This window comes from Paramormyrops kingsleyae, chromosome 4 (genome assembly GCF_048594095.1).
Source record: "Paramormyrops kingsleyae isolate MSU_618 chromosome 4, PKINGS_0.4, whole genome shotgun sequence".
Classification (NCBI taxonomy): Eukaryota; Metazoa; Chordata; class Actinopteri; order Osteoglossiformes; family Mormyridae; genus Paramormyrops; species Paramormyrops kingsleyae.
Genome location: NC_132800.1, coordinates 6,765,732 through 6,789,130, shown reverse-complemented (window position 1 = coordinate 6,789,130; position 23,399 = coordinate 6,765,732). Strand labels below are relative to the sequence as shown.

Genomic DNA, 23,399 nt, shown 5'->3' with positions numbered 1-23,399 from the left:
TTCACATTGTTTGACTGATGTGTTTTTGGGACCTCAGTTACGAAACACTTCTGAGTGACAGTGAAACGCCCCTGAGTGACAGGGAAACGCCTCTGAGTGACAGTGAAACGCCTCTGAGTGACAGGGAAACGCCTCTGAGTGACAGTGAAACGCCTCTGAGTGACAGGGAAACGCCTCTGAGTGACAGTGAAACGCCCCTGAGTGACAGGTAAACGCCCCTGAGTGACAGGGAAACGCCTCTTGGTGACAGGGAAACGCCCCTGAGTGACAGGGAAACGCCTCTGAGTGACAGTGAAATGCCTTACACCTTCCTGAAGCCAGGAAGCTTAGGGCACTGCAGATAGGACATCACAGGGACACCAAGTCTCTGGAGACAAGGAGACACCCAGAGCTCCTGGATGAGCTTCACATAAACACAGGCAGAACATGCAAACTCTACACATACAGTGTCGGGACTGGAATCAAATTGTGGTGCTGGATATCACTGTATACTTTTATCCATCCGTCTCCCATAAGCTCTTTTGATGGTTGTGGGGAGCCAATCCCATAATGCACATGTATCAGGCAAAGAGGCTCCTGCATGGTGTCACAGAACCACCAGAACATGAAGCTTTATTCATTTTGATGTTATGGTTTGACACCTGGGGCTTCTCTCAGCTACATGACACTTTGGGGAAGATGACAGCAATCTGGAAGGAAAGGACGTCCAGCTTTGTCCGTCTCATCCTTTGCACGAGCATGAATTGACGAGCTGTTAGCTGCCGCTGGTGATCGCTTAAGCGGAAGAAGTAACATTACCTTGCAATTTAGCCTCGTTTAGTTTATACTCATTTTTTTTTACTTACGTTTATCTTGCTGTTTTTTCTCTTCCTCTGATTTCTTCCGTTTTCTTTTCTCTGCACCAGAAATATATGTCCTTTTTTGTGACATAATTAATTGTTTTGCTGCAGTGACGCTGCTTCTTCAATGAATTTAAGTTAACTTACCTCAGCATCGTATGCCTGTCATACTCCAACTGTGCATGCATCCTGCAGCAGCCAGTTAAAATAATATTGCGTTGTTTTTTTTAATTGAATAATGGATTTCATTACCAATATGATATCAACTGAAATATTAAACATATATAAATGAAAAAAATAAAAATAAAAAAACGATGTAATTTCATGTACTCTTGGGGGCCCCCTGGTGGCCACGGGGCCCTAAGCAGCCGCTTAGTTCGCTTATGCCTTGGGCCGGCTCTGCATCTCTTGCAGAACTTGCAGAACTGTTTGCTACTATGGACACAAATCAAGTCTCTCTTTCAAAGGGGTTTCAAACTTATTCCATTAAATAGGCTAAATTGCCCCAATCCAATCTGAAGCGAGTTAAGAAAGTCTATATGTCCCTGACTAATAACACTTAATAACAAGACCTTTAGCAATTCCCCATATACAGTAGGCCACCCTCACAAACAATAACTGAGCATTAATGGTGATCATACAACAGTTAATTCTGACCAAGAAATCTGATTGGACACGAGGTTTCCTATGAGGGCTGTTATCAGAGTATAACCACACTCTGACATTTCACATTAGACGCATCACTCTGCTTTATGGGCGCATCTAAAAACCGTTACGTAAACTTAACCCCCTGGAGCCTGTGATTCCCCCACAGGATCAAACAGGAATCTAAAACACTCTGGGAGTTTTTGTCATAGAAAGATAAAAAAAAAAAAAACACCCTGAGAAACCTTGAACGGTTTACTTTTGAAATATATGTAAGAAGAAATTTAAATGACACAGTTGAGATGCAACATTAACTTGGTGACCGCAACTTACTGTGTTCTGGGGACCCACTGAGATTCTGGTCTGTGCAGAAGGATGTTCATCCACACCCCTATCAGCTTGCACTTCAGTTTCTATGCACCCCTGCCCCCTCTGTCCCCTGTAAATGTGTATTTACAAAAGCAGGAGAAGTTGTAAATAAGAAGAACCAATGAGTGGTGACCCTGGTTACTTTGCAGAAACACTCCTAATGTTTATTGTCCCAGTACAAAAGCACTTTCACTTTCATTTCATCTTTTAATTTCAATGGTCATTTAATATACTGAATCAAAATTATATTTGTATGATGGCTGTAGAGTGAACTGAAGCGGCTTTATTTGTAACCTGGACACAGGCTTAATAGTGCCAGAAATCATTCATTCAACCACATATACTACCATACTAACCAAACCTTCGGTTAATGTTTATGCTATCGCTTGTGTATATAAAGCTTATTCTCATATACATCATAAGGTAATGCTTAGATTAGTTTGCACCCTTCCCGTGTCAAGTCCAATTAAGATGTAAAGTTACTCTACCCTCTGTGAGAGCAAAAGCAACCTATCAAACACATCTATTGCTGATACCCAATTGTTTTCCATGTCATCTGCTAAGGCACAAATATTTGCTACAGGCTCTTCTGTCGCCATTATTCTCTAAACGAACAAATCCGTTGAATGCTGGTCCTAAACAAGGAAGTGACGTCGTTAATGAAGGTCCGCCTTGATGAGCGGTCTGACAGTTAAGAATTGCAAATTGAGTTCTCCCCCCAACATGCAATGCAATTGCCGGGGACGCCATTGCATTTGAATAGAGGCAACAAACCCATGGCAATACGAAATGCAATTCAGTGCCTTGTTATTCTATTTATTATTCAAAATATTTTGAAATGAATTAAGGATTACATGAGCACTTTGCACATTGAATTGCCGATTGCAAAATGTATTTAAAAAGTACATGTTCAGATTAAATATTGAAATGACAAATGCATGCTCTGATTGAATATTGAATTCCCAATTGCAAAATGAATTGCCATTTGAATTTTTGTGCTTATAATCTTCCATAGTCAGCAGGGTCTGTGGGGGGGTGGTCCATCCTCAGCAGCGCCATTTTGTGGGGATGCTGCTACAGGTATTTATAATGTAGAGCACATGGGCGTTAGTTTACACATGTATTATATGGAAACTTCAAACATAGCAAAACGGAATTTATTTATTTTGTTTATGTCGTGCAGGGATGCGCACATACACACATATAGGTACCTCCCCCCCTTCCCCCACACACACAGGCATGTAATTATATCTTTGTTGGGACTCTCCATTCATTTCTATGGGGAAAACTCCGATCCCAACATGACGACCTTAACCCCTACCCAGCCCTAACCTTAACCATAAGTAATTGAACAAATTCTTTTTAACTTTTTTTAATGCATTCACAGATCTTTGAAAAATGGTCCCCACAACGTGAAAATAACAGGATTTTATTACATTGTGGGGGATATTTGATCCCCACAATGTAATATAAACCTAATTGTGTGTGTGTGTGTGTCTGTGTGGGTGTGTGTGTGTGTGTCTGTGTGGGTGTGTGTGTGTGTGTGTGCACAGACACACCTGAAGAATCCTGTTTGGGAGAAGTTAACGTAATATAGACAAATTTTATCTCATCCTACAGCACTGAAAATTGCCTTTAGCCTACTGAGTTAAGGACCTAGTCAGTACAATCTCATAAAAAAAGGTTAAGCACCCAGAACTAATGGACTGATTTAGATGTAATTTGGTACATGTGCAGACCAGCGATGGGTATGAAAATGATTTGTTTTGCAAGGAGCTGGCAGGTCTAATCACCAGACACAGAAGATGCCTCGTAGACGCATTAGACAGCATTACCAGCACTTGAGGGAGTTTGATAGGGGTCACATTGTGGGTTTGCATGAGGCTGGGTGGTCGTATCATGCAATTTCCCAGCATGTGGGGCATGCAGATGTCACAGTTGCCCAATGTTGGAACCAATGGGCACTTGAGGGCACCCAAGGGAGGATCATCGTACTGTGCGCCAAACATTACATAAACCCATAACATCTGCACCTGACACAGGTATTGGACTCTACAGCACCCCCTGTCATCCTGCACCATGTCATCAGCCAGACTATGGGTTCATTGTCCCATGCATAGGCTGCCATTAACACCAGCGCAGAGACGGCTGCATTTGGGTTGGTGCTGTAACCAAGAGTCATGGGCTGATGACGAGTGACGTCATACCATGTTCAGCAATGAATCTTGGTTCTGCATTACCATGGATGACCGCCGTGTGCGTATGGTAACGCCGAGGGGAGAGGACCAATCCAGCCATCGGCGTTACTCCTGCCATCATGGTGTGGGGAGCCATGGGGTATGACTTCAGGTCATCTCTGGTAGTGATTCTGGGGGCCCTGACAACACAGTCAGTGACATCCTGCGTCCGCATGTCTTACCCCTCCTGAGACAGCACCCTGGTACAGACTTTCAACAAGACAACGCCTGTCTACACACAGAATGTGTGTCTATGGACTGCCTGCGTCATGTTGAGCTCCACCTATGGCCAGCTAGGTTCCCCAATCTTTCCCCAATCGAACATGTGTGGGATCAGCTTGGACGTCAATTCAGACCCAGTGCCAAACTGCAGGATCTCGAGGTCTCTTCTGACACCAGCCACAGTTAATATGCTAGTCTTCTTCACCAAAAATCTTAAGGTGTGAGCCTAGTTCTCTAATTGAGAACCATATGCTTCACCAGTATGTCAGTTACAACTTGCTCTATCTAAGATGTTCTTGTCACCCTCATTTCCACATTTTCATTGAACTTTTGTTGAAATTGTATTTGATTTTTTTTTTATTATGTTCTCTTGTGCACTATTTTGTAGTGAAGAAATTGTTGGTTTTGCTTAATTTTGATATTTATTGTTTATTTCCATTTTTGATATACTCTCTGTACTATTTCTACCATTTTTTACCTATTTGTTCCATGAGACAAGAGTATATGTAAGTGAAAACCGGCACTTATGTTATTTGTGGCACGTTCCAGCCACAAGTTAACTTCCACGAGTATTTTTATTTACATTGTAAGAGCTCTGTATGTACTTAGACAGAGGCTCACACACAAGACTTAGTGCACTCACTCTGACGCACTGGGTAACATGATATCATTGAGTTGATGTAAAAATTAGCGATATCAAAACTGATCTTATAAAGGTACCATTCTGTTTCCTTTTTTTTTTGTTTTTCTGCAGGTGCCCCGTGCCGCCCAGGATGGCTGCCCACGTCGCCCACACCCAAATCCACCTTCTCTCAGATCACGTCTCCCTGACACTGACTCCATCCTACAAGCCACAAACCTACCAAAACCATTCAGATACGGTCTGAGGAAGCCAGCTCTATGCTGCAGGACTGTCGCGATAGCAGAGACTGGGATGTGTTCGCACAGGAAGCAGATCTGGAGGAATAAACATCAGCAGGCCTGGGATACATTCATTCTTGGATGAACATCTGTGTGTGGGCTCTGCTGAGAGAATGAGACATGGTGTTCAGGTCTGGCAACATGTAAGCCTACAAAGCAGGACGTGGGAACCTTAAGAAAGTCGTCTGAGAGACCAAATGCAAATACAAACAGCATATTGAAGAACACTTTGTGAAGAACAACCCTGCAGCATGTGCAATGGAATTAAGGCCAACATTCTGTGGCCCATTGACAAAGCAAAACTTCCTGATGATCTGAACGGTTTTTTGCCCAGTTTGATCAGAAGGAAGAAGGAGCTGCTCCTTACACCAGTGTTTCCAAATCCAGTCCTTGGCCACCCCCAGACAGGTAATTTTTTTCTAGGTGTGACCTGGGAAATTACACCGGCTCACAAAATTTCTGGGGTTCTTTTATTTCTGGGAATATGTACAGAAAAGTAAAACAAATGATACAAAATATAAAAGGTAGTCAATTTCCTTCACAAAAATTTCAAATAAACGTAATACTGTATCTCCGTCTATTCCGCTAGCATACACCAGAAAACCGATATTCCAAAATTAAAAGAAGCAAAATCGTTTCAAAACTACCACCAATAACATACGGTAATGGTTCTGTTTCAGAGGGGATTAAACAGATAAAACACATTAGTTTTTACATAAAACAAAACTAGTTACTTTAAAACCCCCTCCACAACGTTGAAGCAAAACTCACCCTTCAGCCCGTGAGATCGCACACGTTAACACAATAAGGCGTGAGATTTAGCACAATCCCTCGATTCTCCCAATGTAGTACGAGTCCGCAGAAAACAACTTCAGCAGCCTCCACAAAACCGTGGCATTTTCCCCGCGCTTGCTGACCAGTCTCAAAACGTGCCTTGCTCATGCGCAAAAGCACTCAGAGGAACGTTAAGTTCATGGTCACGCGCTGTCATCATTAAAGGGACAGAGACCCTCTTTCAATTTATTTAGTACAGCACCCGGTTACATAGGAGCTGGGAGGGAACAAACCTGTCTTGGGCTCCCTGAGAACCGTATTGGGAAACACTGCCCTTCACCACACTACAGGTGTGTGAACAGTGACTGGATCTGCAGCTCCATCAGGAGAGATCCAGCCTTCAGAAAAATCCATGCTAACAAAGCTGCTGGCCCAGATGGAGCCCCCAGGAGACACTGAAAACATGCTCAGCTTGCAGGTGTCTTCACCACCATTTAAGCTCTCACTGCAACCCAGCTAACAGGCAACGTTCCCAGAACTTTAGCCAGTGTTATGTGGAGGTCGTCTCAGAGTTGTCAGAGAACGTTCTTACGGTAACATTAATGGAACATTATTTCCCCATTTTACATTTTAACAAAGGTTCTGTCAATGTCAGAATGATGACATTGACATTGACCTGAACATCCTTTCAACAGAAATAAAGTTGAAAAATATTATTTTATAGTGAAATAATATTTTATAAAAATGCTGTACGTGTCAATTGCAAATATACCATGCAGCCTTGAACCTGTGACCTTTGCAGTGCACAGTGACACTGTTACCCACTGCTCTGCCATGCTCTCCAGTTGCTTTTATGCTTTTGCCTTAGTAGTAGTAGTATTTATAGCAGTGCAGTGATGTTTTGGCAACATCAGGAAAACTAGATGAACAGCTAGTAGTTGTAGTGATAAACAGTAACGTCAAGCTGGAACCACGATGGAGGCTTGAGACTTGACTCGGACTCTAATTTTGTGACTCGTGAACATCTCTGGGTTTGGGAACCGCTTAGTGTCAATGGAGCTTTTAGTTTTGTTGGGTTTTACACACATTGGGTTTTAATCCGTCTCTTTCTACTGAAAGCTCTGCAGTGGCCTGCAAGGCTTTTTGTTGTGCTTGGTGCTGTGTGGAGGTGCATTAATTTCTTGTCTTTCGTTTGCAGTGTCGGAGGTGTAGGAGCACATTGCACAGCTGGTGAGTTGTGTAGTTTGTTCTGCGGCCTGAAGCTGAAGCAGTGTAAATTATTGTAATCTTTCATTGTGTTAATGATCTCCCTCTAGTCTGGGTTTTTTTCTTGTCGGGTTTTTAAAATGATAGTTGCGCATTGTTCTGCCCTTTCATTGTAAATGTTTATACAATTTCTTCATGATAGATACATTCCCCATAATAAAATCTTGTTGCACTACTTCCTTGGGTGCAGTTCCCTTGGTGGCGTAGTTGGACTACAGTGACCCTCCCTCAAGTGTCACTCACAGATAGTTCAGAATGATATGTTATTTAGGCGTGACTCTTTTGAGATCCATCTGGTTGAAGTCTCCTGTGGACCTCATCCAGGAGCTCTGGGTGTCTCCTTGTCTCCAGAGACTTGGTGTCCCTGTGATGTCCTGTCTGCAGTGCCCTAAGCTTCCTGGGACTGGCTTCAGGAAGGTGTAAGGCGTTTCACTGTCACTCAGAGGCGTTTCACTGTCACTAAGGGGCGTTTCACTGTCACTCAGGGGCGTTTCACTGTCAGTCAGAGGCGTTTCACTGTCACTAAGGGGCGTTTCACTGTCACTCAGAGACATTTCACTGTCACTCAGAGGCGTTTCACTGTCACTCAGAGGCGTTTCACTGTCACTCAGAAGTGTTTCGTAGGTCCCAAAAACACATCAGTCAAACAATGTAAGGCAATCTATTTTATTTGTATTGATAATAATGAAATGCACAATATAAACAAAAACAGTTATTGATATTCTCTTTCTCTACATCAGTGAGCATAAACATCATCATTTCAGGACCTGCTTGGAGGGGGCTGGAGGTGTCTTGCTGCTTTCTATTTCCGAGCCACGGTGCTGTAGACGACCTCGTGTGGATCTGCTGCAGCCTGGGGAAGCAGACAGAGGGTCTGAGTTTAGCTAGAGGTGCTTTTCAGCTTTGGGATTGAAGCTGTGCCCCCCTGCACAGCTTCAACCCCAAAGCTGAAAAGTTGCATTGATTTACTGACTTTGCAAAATGTTAACACACATTTTACAAACAGCTACAGGGTTTTTTGGTTTGTACTGTATATTGTTTTTTAATAAACATTACCAAAACCGAGATGTGAAAATTCGACAATTATGCTTTTACACTTTATACAGAATAATATTGCAGATTTTCATCCTTGATGTCTGTCAGTCATGGGATTGTGACAAATTATTTTATTTTGAACACATCTAAATGATGCTTTGTTTGTCTTCTTGTAAATATGTGAATATCATTAATATTTATCTTTGGTAGCTCGTGGCATTTCAGGCCACAACTGCATATAAACAAGTAAGACCAGAAACAAAGGTGCTGACCAAGATGATCTCTCACTCTGCCCCCTGGTGGACACAACTCTTGTAATTATACAGTGTTACACAGGGGTCTCCAAGTCTGGTCCTGGAGAGCTACTATCCAGTAGGTTTTCTATCCCACTTGGCTTCTGATGAGCCACACCTGCTTCTGGTATTTACCTGAGAACAGATGTGGCTCATCAGAAGCCGGGTAGGATAGAAAACCCACTGGATAGTAGCTCTCCAGGACCGGAGTTGGAGACCCCTGGTGTAACAGTATATATAACTGACGTATACTATACGGGGAAGTATGAGCAGCAACACCACTTAGGAATGACAGAACAGGTAAATATATGCATGACAAGCATTGAGTGTAAACCAGCCTAAGGGAGGACACACTGTTACTAGGCTGCATTGTCTTCAAGACTGTGGCAGCACTGTTTCAAGCTGCAGAAACCCAAATTAAATGCATGGATTTTCATTTATGCCACAATCAATAATATGCAACTCAAGGAAATTATTTAGAGATAATGGTTCATGATGGATGGATGGATGGATGGATGGATGGGGCTCAGTTTATGTTCAGTTTGCCAGGTTCTTACCATGTTGTCTAATGGCACAACCTGAGTAGATGAACGTGCTGTATTTCTGGCTTTTGCTGTTACTGAGATGTATGTCACTTCATCCCCGGGTTTTACAGTGGGCTGGAGAGGGAAGAGATGCTGTAAATGGATACTGTAAAGATGTACCATTACTGTTACACTGTATAATTACAAAGAGAACACACACTGTAAATGGATACTGTAACCATGTACCATTACTGTTACACTGTATAATTACAGAGAGGACACGCACTGTAAATGGATACTGTAATCATGCACCATTACTGTTACACTCTATAATTACAGAGAGGACACACACTGTAAATGGATACTGTAATCATGTACCATTACTGTTACACTGTATAATTACAGAGAGGACATACACTGTAAATGGATACTGTAAACATGGAACCGCCTCCGTGACGACACACCTTTGTCCTTATTGGCTGAAGAGTTTAGTTACACGCATGACATTTGTATCCCAGGCAGTTCCGATGCGTAATCTGCTATTTCTCCCGAATATCACGTAAAGCAGTGAGAACTGGTTTTCAGTTAATTTACCTGGTAAAATAAAGTTTAAATAAATTACATAAATGCTCTAATAGTACATGTAAGTTAGTGGTTTATTTATTGTTAGTTACTGTAATGTCGCGCTGTTTTATTTGGTTTAATCGACCAGTCTGTGAAGAAGGCATTCAAGTAAGAATTGCATTGTAGTATGACTCATTTCCTGGTGCGTACAATTTATATTAGGTCAGCATTCACGGTTCGACTTCTGATATTCAGATCGAATTCTAGGTCAAACTGGTTTGTTCGACTTTCAAGAAATTTGAGTTCTAGTGAGTTCGAGAACGGAGGTACTACTGTACTTATCAATAAATATTTAAAGACTCCTGAATATGCATTGATAAACTAACCAGTGCTCAGACCAGCAGGAAAGGGAGACAATGACATGTGATGCGAGATAAGATGCTAAAGAATGACGTTCATTGTCTGTGGTGTAAGAGCTAATGCTTATTAGCGTGATCTGCTCATTGCTTTGCTGCAGTTTTCACACGTTCAGCTCTGCTAAGCTTACATGGTGGAGGACCATACCAGACTGTCGTGGAAAATTCACAGATGGACTCCAAACGTTTAAAAAAGCACGTAAATGAGAAGTCAAAAGACACACTTACAGTGAGGGCAGCCGTGTTTTCTGTGTTCCTGGCCTGTGCCATTGCTAAAAAAATGAAAGATGGTAATTTAGGAAAAACTGACTCACTTCTATATCTTATTTATAGCAGTCAAAGGTTTTCATTAAAGTTTAGAAAGCGGCCATCCTCACCGCATCTTCTGCACAGAATCATGATAACAGCGAGTAACAGCAGCATCAGCAGAAGCACTCCTATGATTCCCACAGAGAGCAGCAGTGTGGTATTACTGGGGAAATAAACATGACGGATTTCATGTTATCTGGATTTAAGGTACTCTAGACTAAGTCACTAGTTCTGTATATGAATAACATCCAGCAATCATGTATATCGGTAGGGAATATACAGTGCCTGACAAAAGTCTTGTCACTTAACCAAGTTGTAGGAACAACGAATAATAACTTGACCTGTAGTTAATCAGTTGGAATCAGAAATGGCTTATAAGAAAGGCAAAGCCCTCTAGATTATGCTTATTATACCAAAATAAAGTTTTTCATCATTCATTGAGTTTTGTCATGTAATTAGGACAGAAAGGTCAACTTTTGCCAGGACAAAAGTCTTGTCATATACAAAAATAATGTAGAAATTATACATATACAGTACTTTATTTAGAATACACAAACATGCTACAATAACATCAGAACATAAAGTCATGATGCCTTGGAAGAAAGAATTAATAACATGTATGACTTCCATGAGCTTGGAGGACGGCATCCATACGTCTTGGCAATGACTGAAATAACTTGTTGATGAAGTCATCTGGAATGGCAAAGAAAGCAGTCTTGCAGGACTCCCAGAGTTGGTCTAGATTCTTTGGTTTCGTCTTCCAAGCCTCCTCCTTCATCCTACCCCAGACATGCTCAATAATGTTCATGTCTGGTGACTGGGCTGGCCAATCCTGGAGCACCTTGATCCTCGTCAGTTTCAGGAACTTCAATGTGGAGGCTGAAGTATGAGAAGGAGCGCCATCCTGCTGCAGAATTTGCCCCCTCTTATGGTTTGGAATGTAATGGGCAGCAAGAATGTCTTGATACTTCAGGCTGTTGATGCTGCCATCCATTCTGCAGATCTCTCGAACACCGCCATACTGGATGTAACCCCAAACCATTTTTCCTCCACCAAACTTGACTGTTTTCTGGGTGAATCTTGGGTCCATGCGGGTTCCAACAGGTCTCCTACAGTATTTGCAGCATTTGGTATGCAGTTCAATGGATGATTCGTCAGAAAAATCATCCTTCTGCCACTTTGCCACTGTCCATCTTTGCTGCAAGCTGTGGGCCTTGGCAAATTCAACACGGTTTTTTTGTTGTGTTCTCATTAATGCTGGTTTCTGTGCACTAATTCAGCCATGGAGACCACTGCGTGCGAGAATTGCAGAAACTGTTCTTGTAGCCACAGCGGTTTCTGGTGACCAGTTCTGATGTCGCTCTACTGCAGTTGAAAAAGGGTTGGCCCTGGACTTTCGAAGCAACAAACTGTCCTCTCGAAGAGTTGTCTTACATGGTCTGCCTGACCTGGGCTTGTCATGAACATCACCAGTTTCTTCATATCTTTTTTTAATCCTCTCCACTTGATGTTTGGATACATTAATGACGTCTGACACCTCAGCAGACTTGATCTGTGGTTGAATCTTTGGCATGTTGTCAGAAGTCAGGTTGCACTTCAAGTGAATGTCTGGTTTGCTGGGGATCTTTTTATACACACCTGGGATTATGTTAATTACAATATTTGTCACAGGTGAACCTCAAATCTGTGATTGGTTGAATCATTAAAAGACATGACAAGACTTTTGTCCTTGCAAAAACAGGTGTTATGGACTTTAACAAGCTGTGAACATCCGGACACTTTTTGACTGTTTCATTTTGCACCCAGTTATTAATGTGAAAGTCCTTGGCATTAAATTGATCCGTTTATCGTAACATTTGATTGACTCCTAGGCGTCTACATCAGCCAGGACCTGTCATGGACTAATAACACGGCAGCAATGGCTAAGAAGGGGCTTCAGAGGCTATACTTCCTGAGGACACTGAGGAAGGCTCAATTACCCCAGAAACTGCTCATCAATTTCTATAGATGCACCATAGAGCCGGTCATCACATATTGCATTACAGCATGGTACCTCAACTGCACCTCAGAACACAGAAAGACCCTCCAGCGCATCATTAAGACAGCCCAGCGCATCATTGGCACCCAGATCCCAACTCTGGAGGAGATTCACCTCACCCTGTGCAGACGCAGAGTGAAGAACATCATCTCAGATGTAGCACACCCTGCACACACATTCTTTACACTGCTGCCATCTGGAAAGCGCTACAGGACTCTGCTCACACGCACAACCCGGTTCAGAAACAGCTTCTACCCCAACGCCATCAAAATGCTGAACTCACATCACTCACTGGACTGAATTTGACTAGTCTGCACACGCACACACACCCATACCTACTGGACTTGTCCGTGGAAGCGCATTCATGCACACACTAACACCTCACAGTCGCCGCCATGATGCTGTCTACCTCAGTGCAATAATAATTGTTGTGCAATATTCTTACGCTCTTTATCACATTGAGCATCTAGCCGGTGTAATAATTGTGGTGCAGTACTCATGCACTTTACTCAACTGTACATACCCCTGTTACCACTGCACCACTTTCTGTCATTGCATCTGTCACTTGCACCTTAACCACATGGCCCTTTAATCAGTATTACTCATACTGTGAACATTCTGTGGACTTCTTTATTTATCTTACTCAAACTTTACCTACTTTTTATATTTATGTTATTATTACATTACACTATATTTTATATTTCATTCTACCATTTATATTCTATTCTATTATTTTAAATTACCTACTTTATTTTAGTTAATTACTAGACAGTTTTTTCTCTTCCCTAATGTTGCTTTTCTTTGCATCTGCTGGTTTCTTTGCTTCAACCCTATTAGAATTAGAATTTAGTGATCAGTGGTCATTGTCAACACACCACAGCACACAGTGCGCAACAATGAAATGTGTCCTCTGCATTTGACCCATATGTGACTTTCGTGACATAGCAGGGGGCAGCTAATTCAGCGCCCGGGGAGCAGTGCTTGGGGACGGTACCTTGCTCAGGGTACCTCAGTGGTGACTTGCTGGTGGGGGATTCGAACCTGCAATCTTCCAATTACAAGTGTGCTACCCTAACCATCAAGCCGCTGTACTTGTATAGTGACAATAAAGACATCTATCTATTATAAATAAAGTTATATGCCTTTTTATGTTACTATGTCCTTATGTGACAAGACTTTTGTCAATGACTGTATCTGTCCATAGAAGGACTACAAACGGAATAATCAAAGACCTCATTCCAACCACAATCATACACTACCCGGCCAAAAAAAAAGTCACCATTTGAATTTTGCATTAGACTGCCTTTAGCTTTGATTATGGCGTACATTTTTTCATGGCATTCTTTCCACAAGTTTATGCAACTATCTCTGCATTTACTTTCATCCATATTTGCTGCCATTTCTCACTGAGATCTTGTATTGACAAAGTGAGTTGAATCACTCCATGAAGTGTTCTTCAACACATCTCAAAGACTTTCAATGGGGTTAAGGTCAAGACTCTGTGGTGGCCAATTCATGTGTGAAAATGATTCCTCGTGCTACTGAACCAATCTTTGAAAATTCGAGCCTGATGAATCTTGGCTTTCTCACCCTGGCATATGCCCATGACATCAGGAAAGAAAAAATCCATTCATGATGGATGGAGGGGTAAGCTGGCCAGTCAGTAGATCCAGGTACTCAGCTGACTTCACTGTATTGCTGAATAAAGTTGCTGAGCTGTAATAATGTAATAATGGCTTTTTAAGTATTTGCTGATTTAAATTCAAATAGCAACTCTTTTTTTGGCTGGCCAGTGTATAATACTATCTGACAACAATTCTGCAAAAGAGAGAATCCTGTAAATATCATCTACAGAGAAAATAATGTTTTACATTTCAGACTATGGTGAACAGAAATGCCCAGGATATTTCCACCCCACATACTGGAATTCTGAAACAGGACAACATGACAGTAGAGTCCACAAATCTGATGTCATTGACTGTTTGTCAGGATCAGTCCCTGCAGTATCTGTCGTTTCCCCGTATGGCCAGCAGGTGTCGCTGGCCTTCCCTTTCCGTTCTGTGTTTGCTACCTTTCACAGTTCCTAGTGTGTTCCCCTGCTCCCCAGCCACTGCATGGCTGAATGGGATGAGCGTGTGGCTTAGAACCATTAGAACCAGGCTTCCACATGTTTTCTCCATGTTAATTACATTCTTGTATTCTTGAATTCCTTGATTTTTGTATCTTTTGTTTCTGCTTATCCCTGCCCGTGTCTAGTTGTGTTTTGTTTCATATATATTCTTAGTTCCTCCTAATTGTTTCAGTCTTTAGTGCTTGTTAATTACTCACTCCTAATCCCCATAATTCCCAGTTCCTCATGTGTTATTAGTAACGTGCTGTATTTTCTTCTTGCGTTTTCCTGTCGTGTTCCCCATAAATCCTGTTTGGTGTGAGTTTTTCCTTGTGTTTAGTTATTGCCTGTTTAGTTCTTGGTTTATCTCTAGCCTTTGTTTTCACCCCTCATGGTCCCTTTTGTTCCTGTCATTCCTTGCTTGTTGTCACCCAGCCACACTGTGGATCCGTGGACAGACCGAGGAACCGGCGGCTGTCTGCAGCTAGGGAAGGCTGCCAGTCATCTTGGGCCAACCTCTTTGCACTGGAAATGGGCTCCTCTCAGCCATGAGCTGCTACTGGGAAATGCACACCCCCTGTGGCTCTCTAAGAAATCTCACTGTGCTGGTCAACACTTTTTACCCTGGTAATAAATCTCCCACGTGAGATTTTACTGAGTAGGCTAGTGTGGGGGAGGGGGGGCACTGCAGCATTTGGGGCCCCTATAGAGTGCTGGACCCCAGGAATCTATCCAGATACATGTCCTACCTTTCACTGGAATTTGTAGAGTTCTGTCCTGATGAATTGGATGTCAAAGGAAAAGGTAAAGAAACGGTATTTCTCAGTGTCGTATGATGGGTTGGGACATGAAATACTGAGGATCATGTGAAAGACCACTGGATTAGTTCAATATAAATGAAGACTGAGAATGTGGCACCAGCACTAAATGAAAATACACAAACAGGGATGCAGATTAAACAGCCAGCGTCTGATTCACACTCTACATTAACAACATCTTACCTTCCCGGACTATCAGGGCCAGAGAGGCTTTGAAACTGCCACCCACACAACATGAGTAAGAGCCAGAATCCTCTTCCTGCAGGTTCCTCATGGTCACATAAAATACACTTTGGTCACGGTCATCAGTAATTGACACATTCCCTCCACTCTGTGCTAATCTGGAGTCGCATACATCTCCTCTACACCAGGATTTCACTTCAGATTTATAATATTCATTATAGTAACATGGGATGGTGGCAGATCCTCCTCTCTCTGCAGAGACCCAGCTCACAGTCCTCACAGTCGTAACCCCTATGGGGACAATATATGAATGGGGGAGGGTTAGGGAGACATATTAATAGGGTCTGAGCAGTTACATGTGGTTATAATAGCACTGATTATGAAGTCAGACAGGTACAATCAGTCAGGGGTGCAGGAACTGGGGGACAAGGGACTTCATTCATCCCCCAATAAAAATACAGCCTTGTGCAAATTAATTGAAACAAGTTGCCACGTCTATAATTAGACGGACTGACCACAGTTAAGACAAACATCACAGTGACATTAATTCATATTTATCACCTTGGGTCCGGATTCAGGACCAGATGGTTTGACAGAAACTGTATGTGAATAAGCCAGGATGGGGCGCCAATCCATCACAGAGCAGATACACCATTCATGCCGGTGGGGAATCTGGCAACTCCAATTAACCTTAGTATGTTTTTGGACTGTGGGGGGAAACCAGAGAACCCAGAGGAAACCCCACAATGACACAGGGAGGCCTCTGAACCCCAGAGCATTCACCTGAAACATACATGGATGGCTGAAGCACAGTTACACTACCCAGCTCTAACCCAACCCGAGCAGGCCTGCCAGTCTGTGGGCACAGCGCCTCCTCTGTCCATCCACCCAGATCTAACCCCACCCGAGCAGGCCTGCCAGTCTGTGGGCACAGTGCCTCCTCTCTCCATCCACTCAGATCTAACCCCACCCAAGCAGGCCTGCCAGTCTGTGGCACAGTGCCTCCTCTGTCCATCCACTCAGCTCTAACCCCACCCGAGCAGGCCTGCCAGTCTGTGGGCACAGCGCCTCCTCTGTCCATCCACTCAGCTCTAACCCCACCCGAGCAGGCCTGCCAGTCTGTGGGCACAGCGCCTCCTCTGTCCATCCACTCAGCTCTAACCCCACCCGAGCAGGCCTGCCAGTCTGTGGGCACAGCGCCTCCTCTGTCCATCCACTCAGCTCTAACCCCACCCGAGCAGGCCTGCCAGTCTGTGGGCACAGCGCCTCCTCTGTCCATCCACTCAGCTCTAACCCCACCCGAGCAGGCCTGCCAGTCTGTGGGCACAGCGCCTCCTCTGTCCATCCACTCAGCTCTAACCCCACCCGAGCAGGCCTGCCAGTCTGTGGGCACAGCGCCTCCTCTGTCCATCCACTCAGCTCTAACCCCACCCGAGCAGGCCTGCCAGTCTGTGGGCACAGTGCCTCCTCTGTCCATCCACTCAGCTCTAACCCCACCCGAGCAGGCCTGCCAGTCTGTGGCACAGTGCCTCCTCTGTCCATCCACTCAGTGTACTCTTTGCCCTTTTCGCTGTGCAAACCAGTAGGATCCAGACCACTGCATCCATGCCTGTGTCACAGCTTGTTTCAATCAATTTGCACAGGGATGTACCTTAGTATTTAAATGATGAGGTTGTGCTCCCCCCATCTGACTATAGTGTCACCATTCCTGATTTTTATACAGATGCTGGAATATGTGTCCTGTAGTGCAGTAAGGAACACTAAAGAAAGTTGGAATAGATGCTTTAAAACAATTTAATCACTGTTTCATAAGTGCTTTGGAACCACTCATTATGAAGCGTGTGAAATGACTGAGATATAAATAAAGAGAACAGGTTGAATGAGCTTACCCACACGGACTGTAAAGGTCAGTCTATCAGAGGAATCCTCAGATCTCCCCTGACCACCACCCACAGCACACCAGTAATAACCAGAATCTGACTGCTGCAGGTTCATCATGGTCACAATGAAGACTAAGTTCTGGGGATCATCAGTGATGGACACCCTGTTCATGGCCAGTTGGGAGTCACTGCGTATCTCTGGGCTGCAGGATCTCAGACTGTCCTCTTTACACCAGGATTTCACACGGTTTTTATGCTTCTGACCATAGAAACACGGTATGGTGACAGATCCTCCTATTTCTCCTGTTAACTTCTTGAATGTCACCACTTTAGACTTTCCTGTAGGACCATTAGCTGGAAGAAAATCAATGATTTAGTCATAAAGCCGCATATTTCACTGGAAATGCATTCAGTCCCCTTCCAGCTGCATATCTTGGTCACAGTGCACAGCAGGTACACATATACACAGCACACAAGGAGGTCGGAATCAACACTCACAGCCTGCATGGAGGGTATATACTGCTGAATACAACCAACTCTATATTAAATAATTAACACATGACATTTTCCTTGTTAATCTGATTTCAGAAAAAAAAAAACATTTACCTTCCTGGACCATCAGGGGCAGAAATGCTTTGTCATATGTCCTCTCATCATGCTTCACTTCACACCAGTAATACCCAGAATCCCCCTTCTGCAGGTCTCTCATGGTCACATTAAACACCATTTGGTCACGGTTTTCAGAGATTGACACTTTCCCTCCATCCTGATTACTGTCTGATCGTGCTGTTCTGGAGCAGGAATCCCATTCATCTCCTTTACACCAGGATTTCACCTGATCTTTATAAGCTTCATTATAGTAACATGGGATGGTGACAGATCCTCCTCTCTCTGCAGTTATCCAGCTCACGGTCCTCACACTCCTAACCTCTATGGGGACAATTCATGCAAAATGGAGCATTAAAAATATAAAATAACAGCCTGACAGGTCACATACGGTGATTATGGCAGCAGCAATGAGTGAGTGAATGAATGAAGGGAAGGAGACATATTCACACAGGCATATACAGGCATTGCAGAGCCCTGCCTGACAGGGCAGGGACAGCAAAGTCATGATGTATTATTAAACTGCACATAAATTACCATTTTTATTCCATGGCACAATGGGTCATCAGAGCTTATATTAACAGGAAACAGGTGTTTAGACATGGAAAAGAGATGTTCACACTATTAAGAACCAGTTTCATTCCACACAACAAATTATTTATTCTCTAACATCAATTTAATCAGTTAGGGCAGTGTAAATCAGAATCAGAATCCTTTTTATTAGCCAAGTATGTTTCCATACAAGGAATTTGCCTTGGTTGTGCTTTTAGAAGACATTACAAAAAACATACAACAATTAGCAAAGGTATGTACAGAAAGTAATAGACACAGATTGGCAATTGGGTAATGTGATAATTATATGGTAATTAGTTTTTAACAGTAGCAGTAATGATGATAGTGAAATGATTAAACATGTAATATGTATGTGTATGTATGTACAAAGTAATAATTGTAGTATAAATATACAACTATAGGAATATAAACTATATAGATATGATATAATAAATTAAAGGGCTCTTAAATAGTGCTATTATTAAGTAGCAGCCAATTCAATTCTATATGTGTGAGAGTGCAATATGTATACAGAGTTAGCAGTATGTGTGCATAATGTGCAAGAGTGCAGATCAAAAACAATTACTCTTTCATAAACTTATAGAGGAGAAATTACATTACAGGCAAAAGAAGATGATTTCAGACCTGAGTGTTTAATGGAGAATAATCAGATGTGATTTTGAGAATCAGTATTTGAACATTCTTTGTTATATGCAAAGCAGAGATGCTGGGATAGAGTGAAAGACATATAGAGGAAATAATGAACCAGCTCAGCCATCAACATTTTCATGAAAGTGCTACCAATGAGAGAGCTGTTCATAAGAAAAGGATCAAACAACTTACCTGTAGAAACCAACAGCTCCAGTTTCCCAGAGGAATCCTCAGATCTTCTGCATCCATCACCCACACAACACCAATAAGAGCCAGAATCCATGTGCTGCAGGTTCCTCATGGTCACAATGAAGAGTAAGTTCTGGGGATCATCAGTGATGGACACCCTGTTCATGGGCAGTAGGGAGTCACTGCGTGTCTCTGGGCTGCAGGATGACGTGTCTTTTCCTTTACACCAGGATTTCACAAGGTCTTTATGCTCCTCACCATAGAAACACGGGATGCTGATGGATCCTCCTGCTTGTGCTGTTAATTTCTCAAAAGTTTTCACTTTGGAACTTCCTACAGGGTTGATAACTAGAAGAAATCAGAGATAGTCAGTCATAAAATGTCATTTAATCTGGACCCAAAGTCACACCACTTCCCAGCCTACTTCTTGCCAGCGTTGGGTCCCCGGAGAATAAAATGGAGGAGATCTGACTCTCTACACAGTGAAAGGCTGTACCCTGGTCTGCACTCAGTCCGGATCCACCAGATAATCACGGATATCACCACAGAGCGAGACAGCTGCAGTGGTCCCCAGCTGCAGGCTGACAGCCACTGCCCCACTGCCTCACTGCCTTGTGGGCTGTCTGGGATGAACAAAGGCTAAGGGGAAACCCTGAGAGGAAAATGAGGTGGGGGCAGCACATGCAGGCGGACCTCGACAGACCGAGGAACCGGCGGCCGTCTGCAGCTAGGGAAGGCTGCCTGTCATCTTGGGCCAACCTCTTTGCACTGGAAATGGGCCCCTCTCAGCCATGAGGTGCTACTGGGGAATGCACACCCCCTGTGGCTCTCTAAGAAATCTCACTGTGCTGGTCACCACTTTTTACCCTGGTGATAAACATTTGGAGCCAACCTCAGACAGTCTGGCTGTGATGGGGTGTCTGGTGATGGGGGCCGGTTCGAATGAGCTGGAAGCCCCTAGTCAGACCCAGACGCAGCAGTGCAGCTGGCAGGCAGCACGATCCACGGGGACAGAAACAAAGACTCTGGTGAGATCAGAGGAGGGGGGTCTTTGCATCTATATGCACAGTGACTGGTCAAAAAACAGTATAATCATAGATAGTGACTGTTCTCCTGACCTAGAGTTTATTTCCGTTAAATGCCATCCATTCTGCCTCCCAAGAGAGCTAGCAGTAGTGATTATCACTGCCGTCTATATCCCACCCAATGCTAACATTAGCATAGCTCTCGATTTCCTGCTAAACGCCACAAACACCAGCAGGCTCACCTGACGGCTTGCACATTATAGCGTAGGATTATAATCCGGCAAACTGAAGTCAGTATTTACTCATTTTTTCAACATGGGAATAAAAGTCAGCCACCATCATTCCTGTACCCAAAAAAATCAGCCACTGACAGCCTCATTAAAAAGACACAGCAGCGACTTCACTTCCTGGAAGGGTTTAGGATTAACGACCTGGGTCAAAAGCAGCTGGTCACCTCTTACCGCTCCTCCATAGACAGCATGCTGACATACTGTATCACAGTGTGGGACAGAAGCTGCACTGATGCAGAGAGGAGGGGCTTCAGCATGTCAAAAGCGGCTGGTCACCTCTTACCGCTCCTCCAAAGACAGCGTGCTTTCATACTGTATCACAGTGTGGGACAGGAGCTGCACTGAAGCGCAGAGGAGGGGCTTCAGCATGTCATCAACGCAGCTCAGAAGATTGCTGACTGCTCTATGCCCTCCCTACATGACTCGTACTTCCTATTGCCTCAGCAAGGCTAAAAACATTTTGAAGAACCTGCACATCCTGGTTTTCACTTGTATGACCTGCTGCTATCTGATAGGTGCTACTGGTCCATCAAATCAAGGAGAAACAGACTCAGGAAAAGCTTCTTTCCCAGAGACATAACAACACTGAATGTCAACATGCACTGAACACCTCTCTCTGTGTCTCTGTCTCTGTCTGTCTGTCTGTCTGTCTGCCTCTCTCTCTCTCACTCTCCCTGCCTCCCACCTCTTCCTGGTTGTGCAATAATTCTCTCATGCAATAATTACAGCAAAGTGCAATACTTGCTATTTGCTCTATGTGCAATATTCTATTATAATAATTCTCTGTGCAATATTTATATTATGTAAACTTACTTATATACTTTTATTCAGTATATAAGTAATAGGGGGGTTGTATATGATGTGCTTCATGATGATTAGACTTATTAATACGACCCGATGTCCAAAGGCTTTGAGATGTTTATCTTTGAGTGTGGAGTCACATGACTGTAGCAGAGGTGACAAAATGACACAGACACACAGCTTCAAAACAGCCTGTTTTATTACCGCAAAACAATTTTAAGCTGCATCGTCTGCAAAGTCTGCATACGCCGCTGTTCAATTCACTTCAAATTCTTTTTGCATCATGCATTTTTACAAAATTACTTTGTCCGTACCTGAAGCCCCCAGTGACACCGTGGCTTATAGACGCGTCCTCATTGCGTCCAAAGGGGGCGGTAATAAATTGTCATATTACCTTTGCCTTTTGTATTGGTTTGTAAATTTTATTCCCTGGTCGTTTGCCTCATATGCAAAATACTTCCAAATGGCACTTTGCTTTTTTAATTCTCGACTGAAACTGGAAGCCCCTTTGGCAGCAGTGCTTGCCGTGTTCGGCCAGCTCAGTGTTGTGAACATCAGCTAGCATTCATGTGTTCAGCTGCCTGTCTGCAGCGGTGAGTGTGAAGCTGTGTGTCGGCTGGAGGAGGCAAAAACGGCACTGTCGGTATTGATACTGGTGCAAATGAGTATCTAATCCGATAGTAATTTTTAGTATGGATTAGTATCTGAGTAATGATCTCTTCGACAACCCTGCCGCAGACTGTACGGACAATTAGATCATGACCAATGGTCAGCAGGCAGAGAAAAACAGGACAGCAAGTGCACGACAAAAGCGAGGCAGGAGGAACACAGCCAGGAATCCTGCCTCCACCGATGCCACATATACATGCTCTATATGTCATAAAATCTGTGGTTCTAGAATCGGACTCGTTAGCCATCAGTGAGCCCACCTTTATAGGAAAAACAGGGACCGCATCAGCAGAATATAATGTACAACGAACAACATGCGCAAATATCCAGACCAGTCAGAGGGATCCAAAGTAAATAATTTGGGCAAAATAATCTGAAATGAAATGTCCACACTGGTAAATATGACCCACAGGAGTTTGACTTCTTTGGTTATAATCATAATGCATTTATTTTTTCATACACTAAATTTAGGAGTTTAGCCAGAATGTCAGTTAACAAATATGGTACTTTCACATTCTGAGTTATGATCAATAGCAGAGTTATATCTATGATTATTGAACTACTACCCAAGTAACAGGTATAATGCAACACAATGACACACTAAAACTACTAATTAACTATTGTATGAAAAAGAAATATGAGGAAAATAATCAAAACATCAGTATTCTTGTATGTCAGTCAAACAAAGTGAACAAAATGCCAAGTTTTACCTGGTAACGGCATAAAAATGATGAAGAGGAGGAAGAGGAGAGGAGCCATGTCTGGGGTGTCGATTGTGGCCTTTAGCTGTATCTGTTTCTATCCATCTGGAATAATCTGACTGTCTGTCCTCATTCTGAATGTGTCAGTGCATTAAAGAAGGGGCCTGACAGAGAGGGAAGGAAGGAGATCACACACACACACACACACACACACACACACACACAGACACATGGAGCATCAACCACAAACACCCCAAAGCTGTTGCAGCTATTTCCAATTTCTCAACAGTCTCTGCATCTTTCATGAGTCGTCACCACGGCTCCGTAGAGAAGCGGCAGACATTTTCTGTTATCTCTGCTCCTGTATATAAGACATTATTCTTAAATGGTAGTTTATAACTTTTATGTTAGACTGAAAGAATCTATATGTCACATCTGATTATTTTAACAACCCACTGACATCAGGGCACCA

General features: G+C 43.2%; 1 protein-coding gene across 7 annotated transcripts; it reads right to left on the bottom strand.

Moving 5' to 3' along the window:
• Positions 1-7,925: 7,925 nt before the first annotated feature.
• On the bottom strand, positions 7,926-23,091 carry LOC111857138 (polymeric immunoglobulin receptor-like). Of its 7 annotated transcripts, none has more exons than XM_072710518.1 (10): positions 22,937-23,091; positions 19,445-19,789; positions 18,050-18,373; positions 17,453-17,797; positions 15,564-15,854; positions 15,312-15,417; positions 10,483-10,577; positions 10,334-10,377; positions 9,159-9,260; positions 7,926-8,126 (listed from the first exon to the last, which is right to left on the bottom strand). In XM_072710518.1, exons 1-10 carry the CDS (start codon positions 22,983-22,985, stop codon positions 8,076-8,078), a joined length of 1,752 nt encoding a protein of 583 aa, XP_072566619.1. In that variant the 5' UTR covers positions 22,986-23,091; the 3' UTR covers positions 7,926-8,075. The 7 variants fall into 7 exon arrangements, 3 of the variants coding, with proteins under 3 accessions (XP_072566619.1, XP_072566620.1, XP_072566621.1); XM_072710519.1 differs by having other exon boundaries at positions 15,312-15,339; XM_072710520.1 differs by lacking the exon at positions 22,937-23,091 and having other exon boundaries at positions 19,445-19,599; positions 19,700-19,788.
• Between the last annotated feature and the right edge of the window lie 308 nt (positions 23,092-23,399).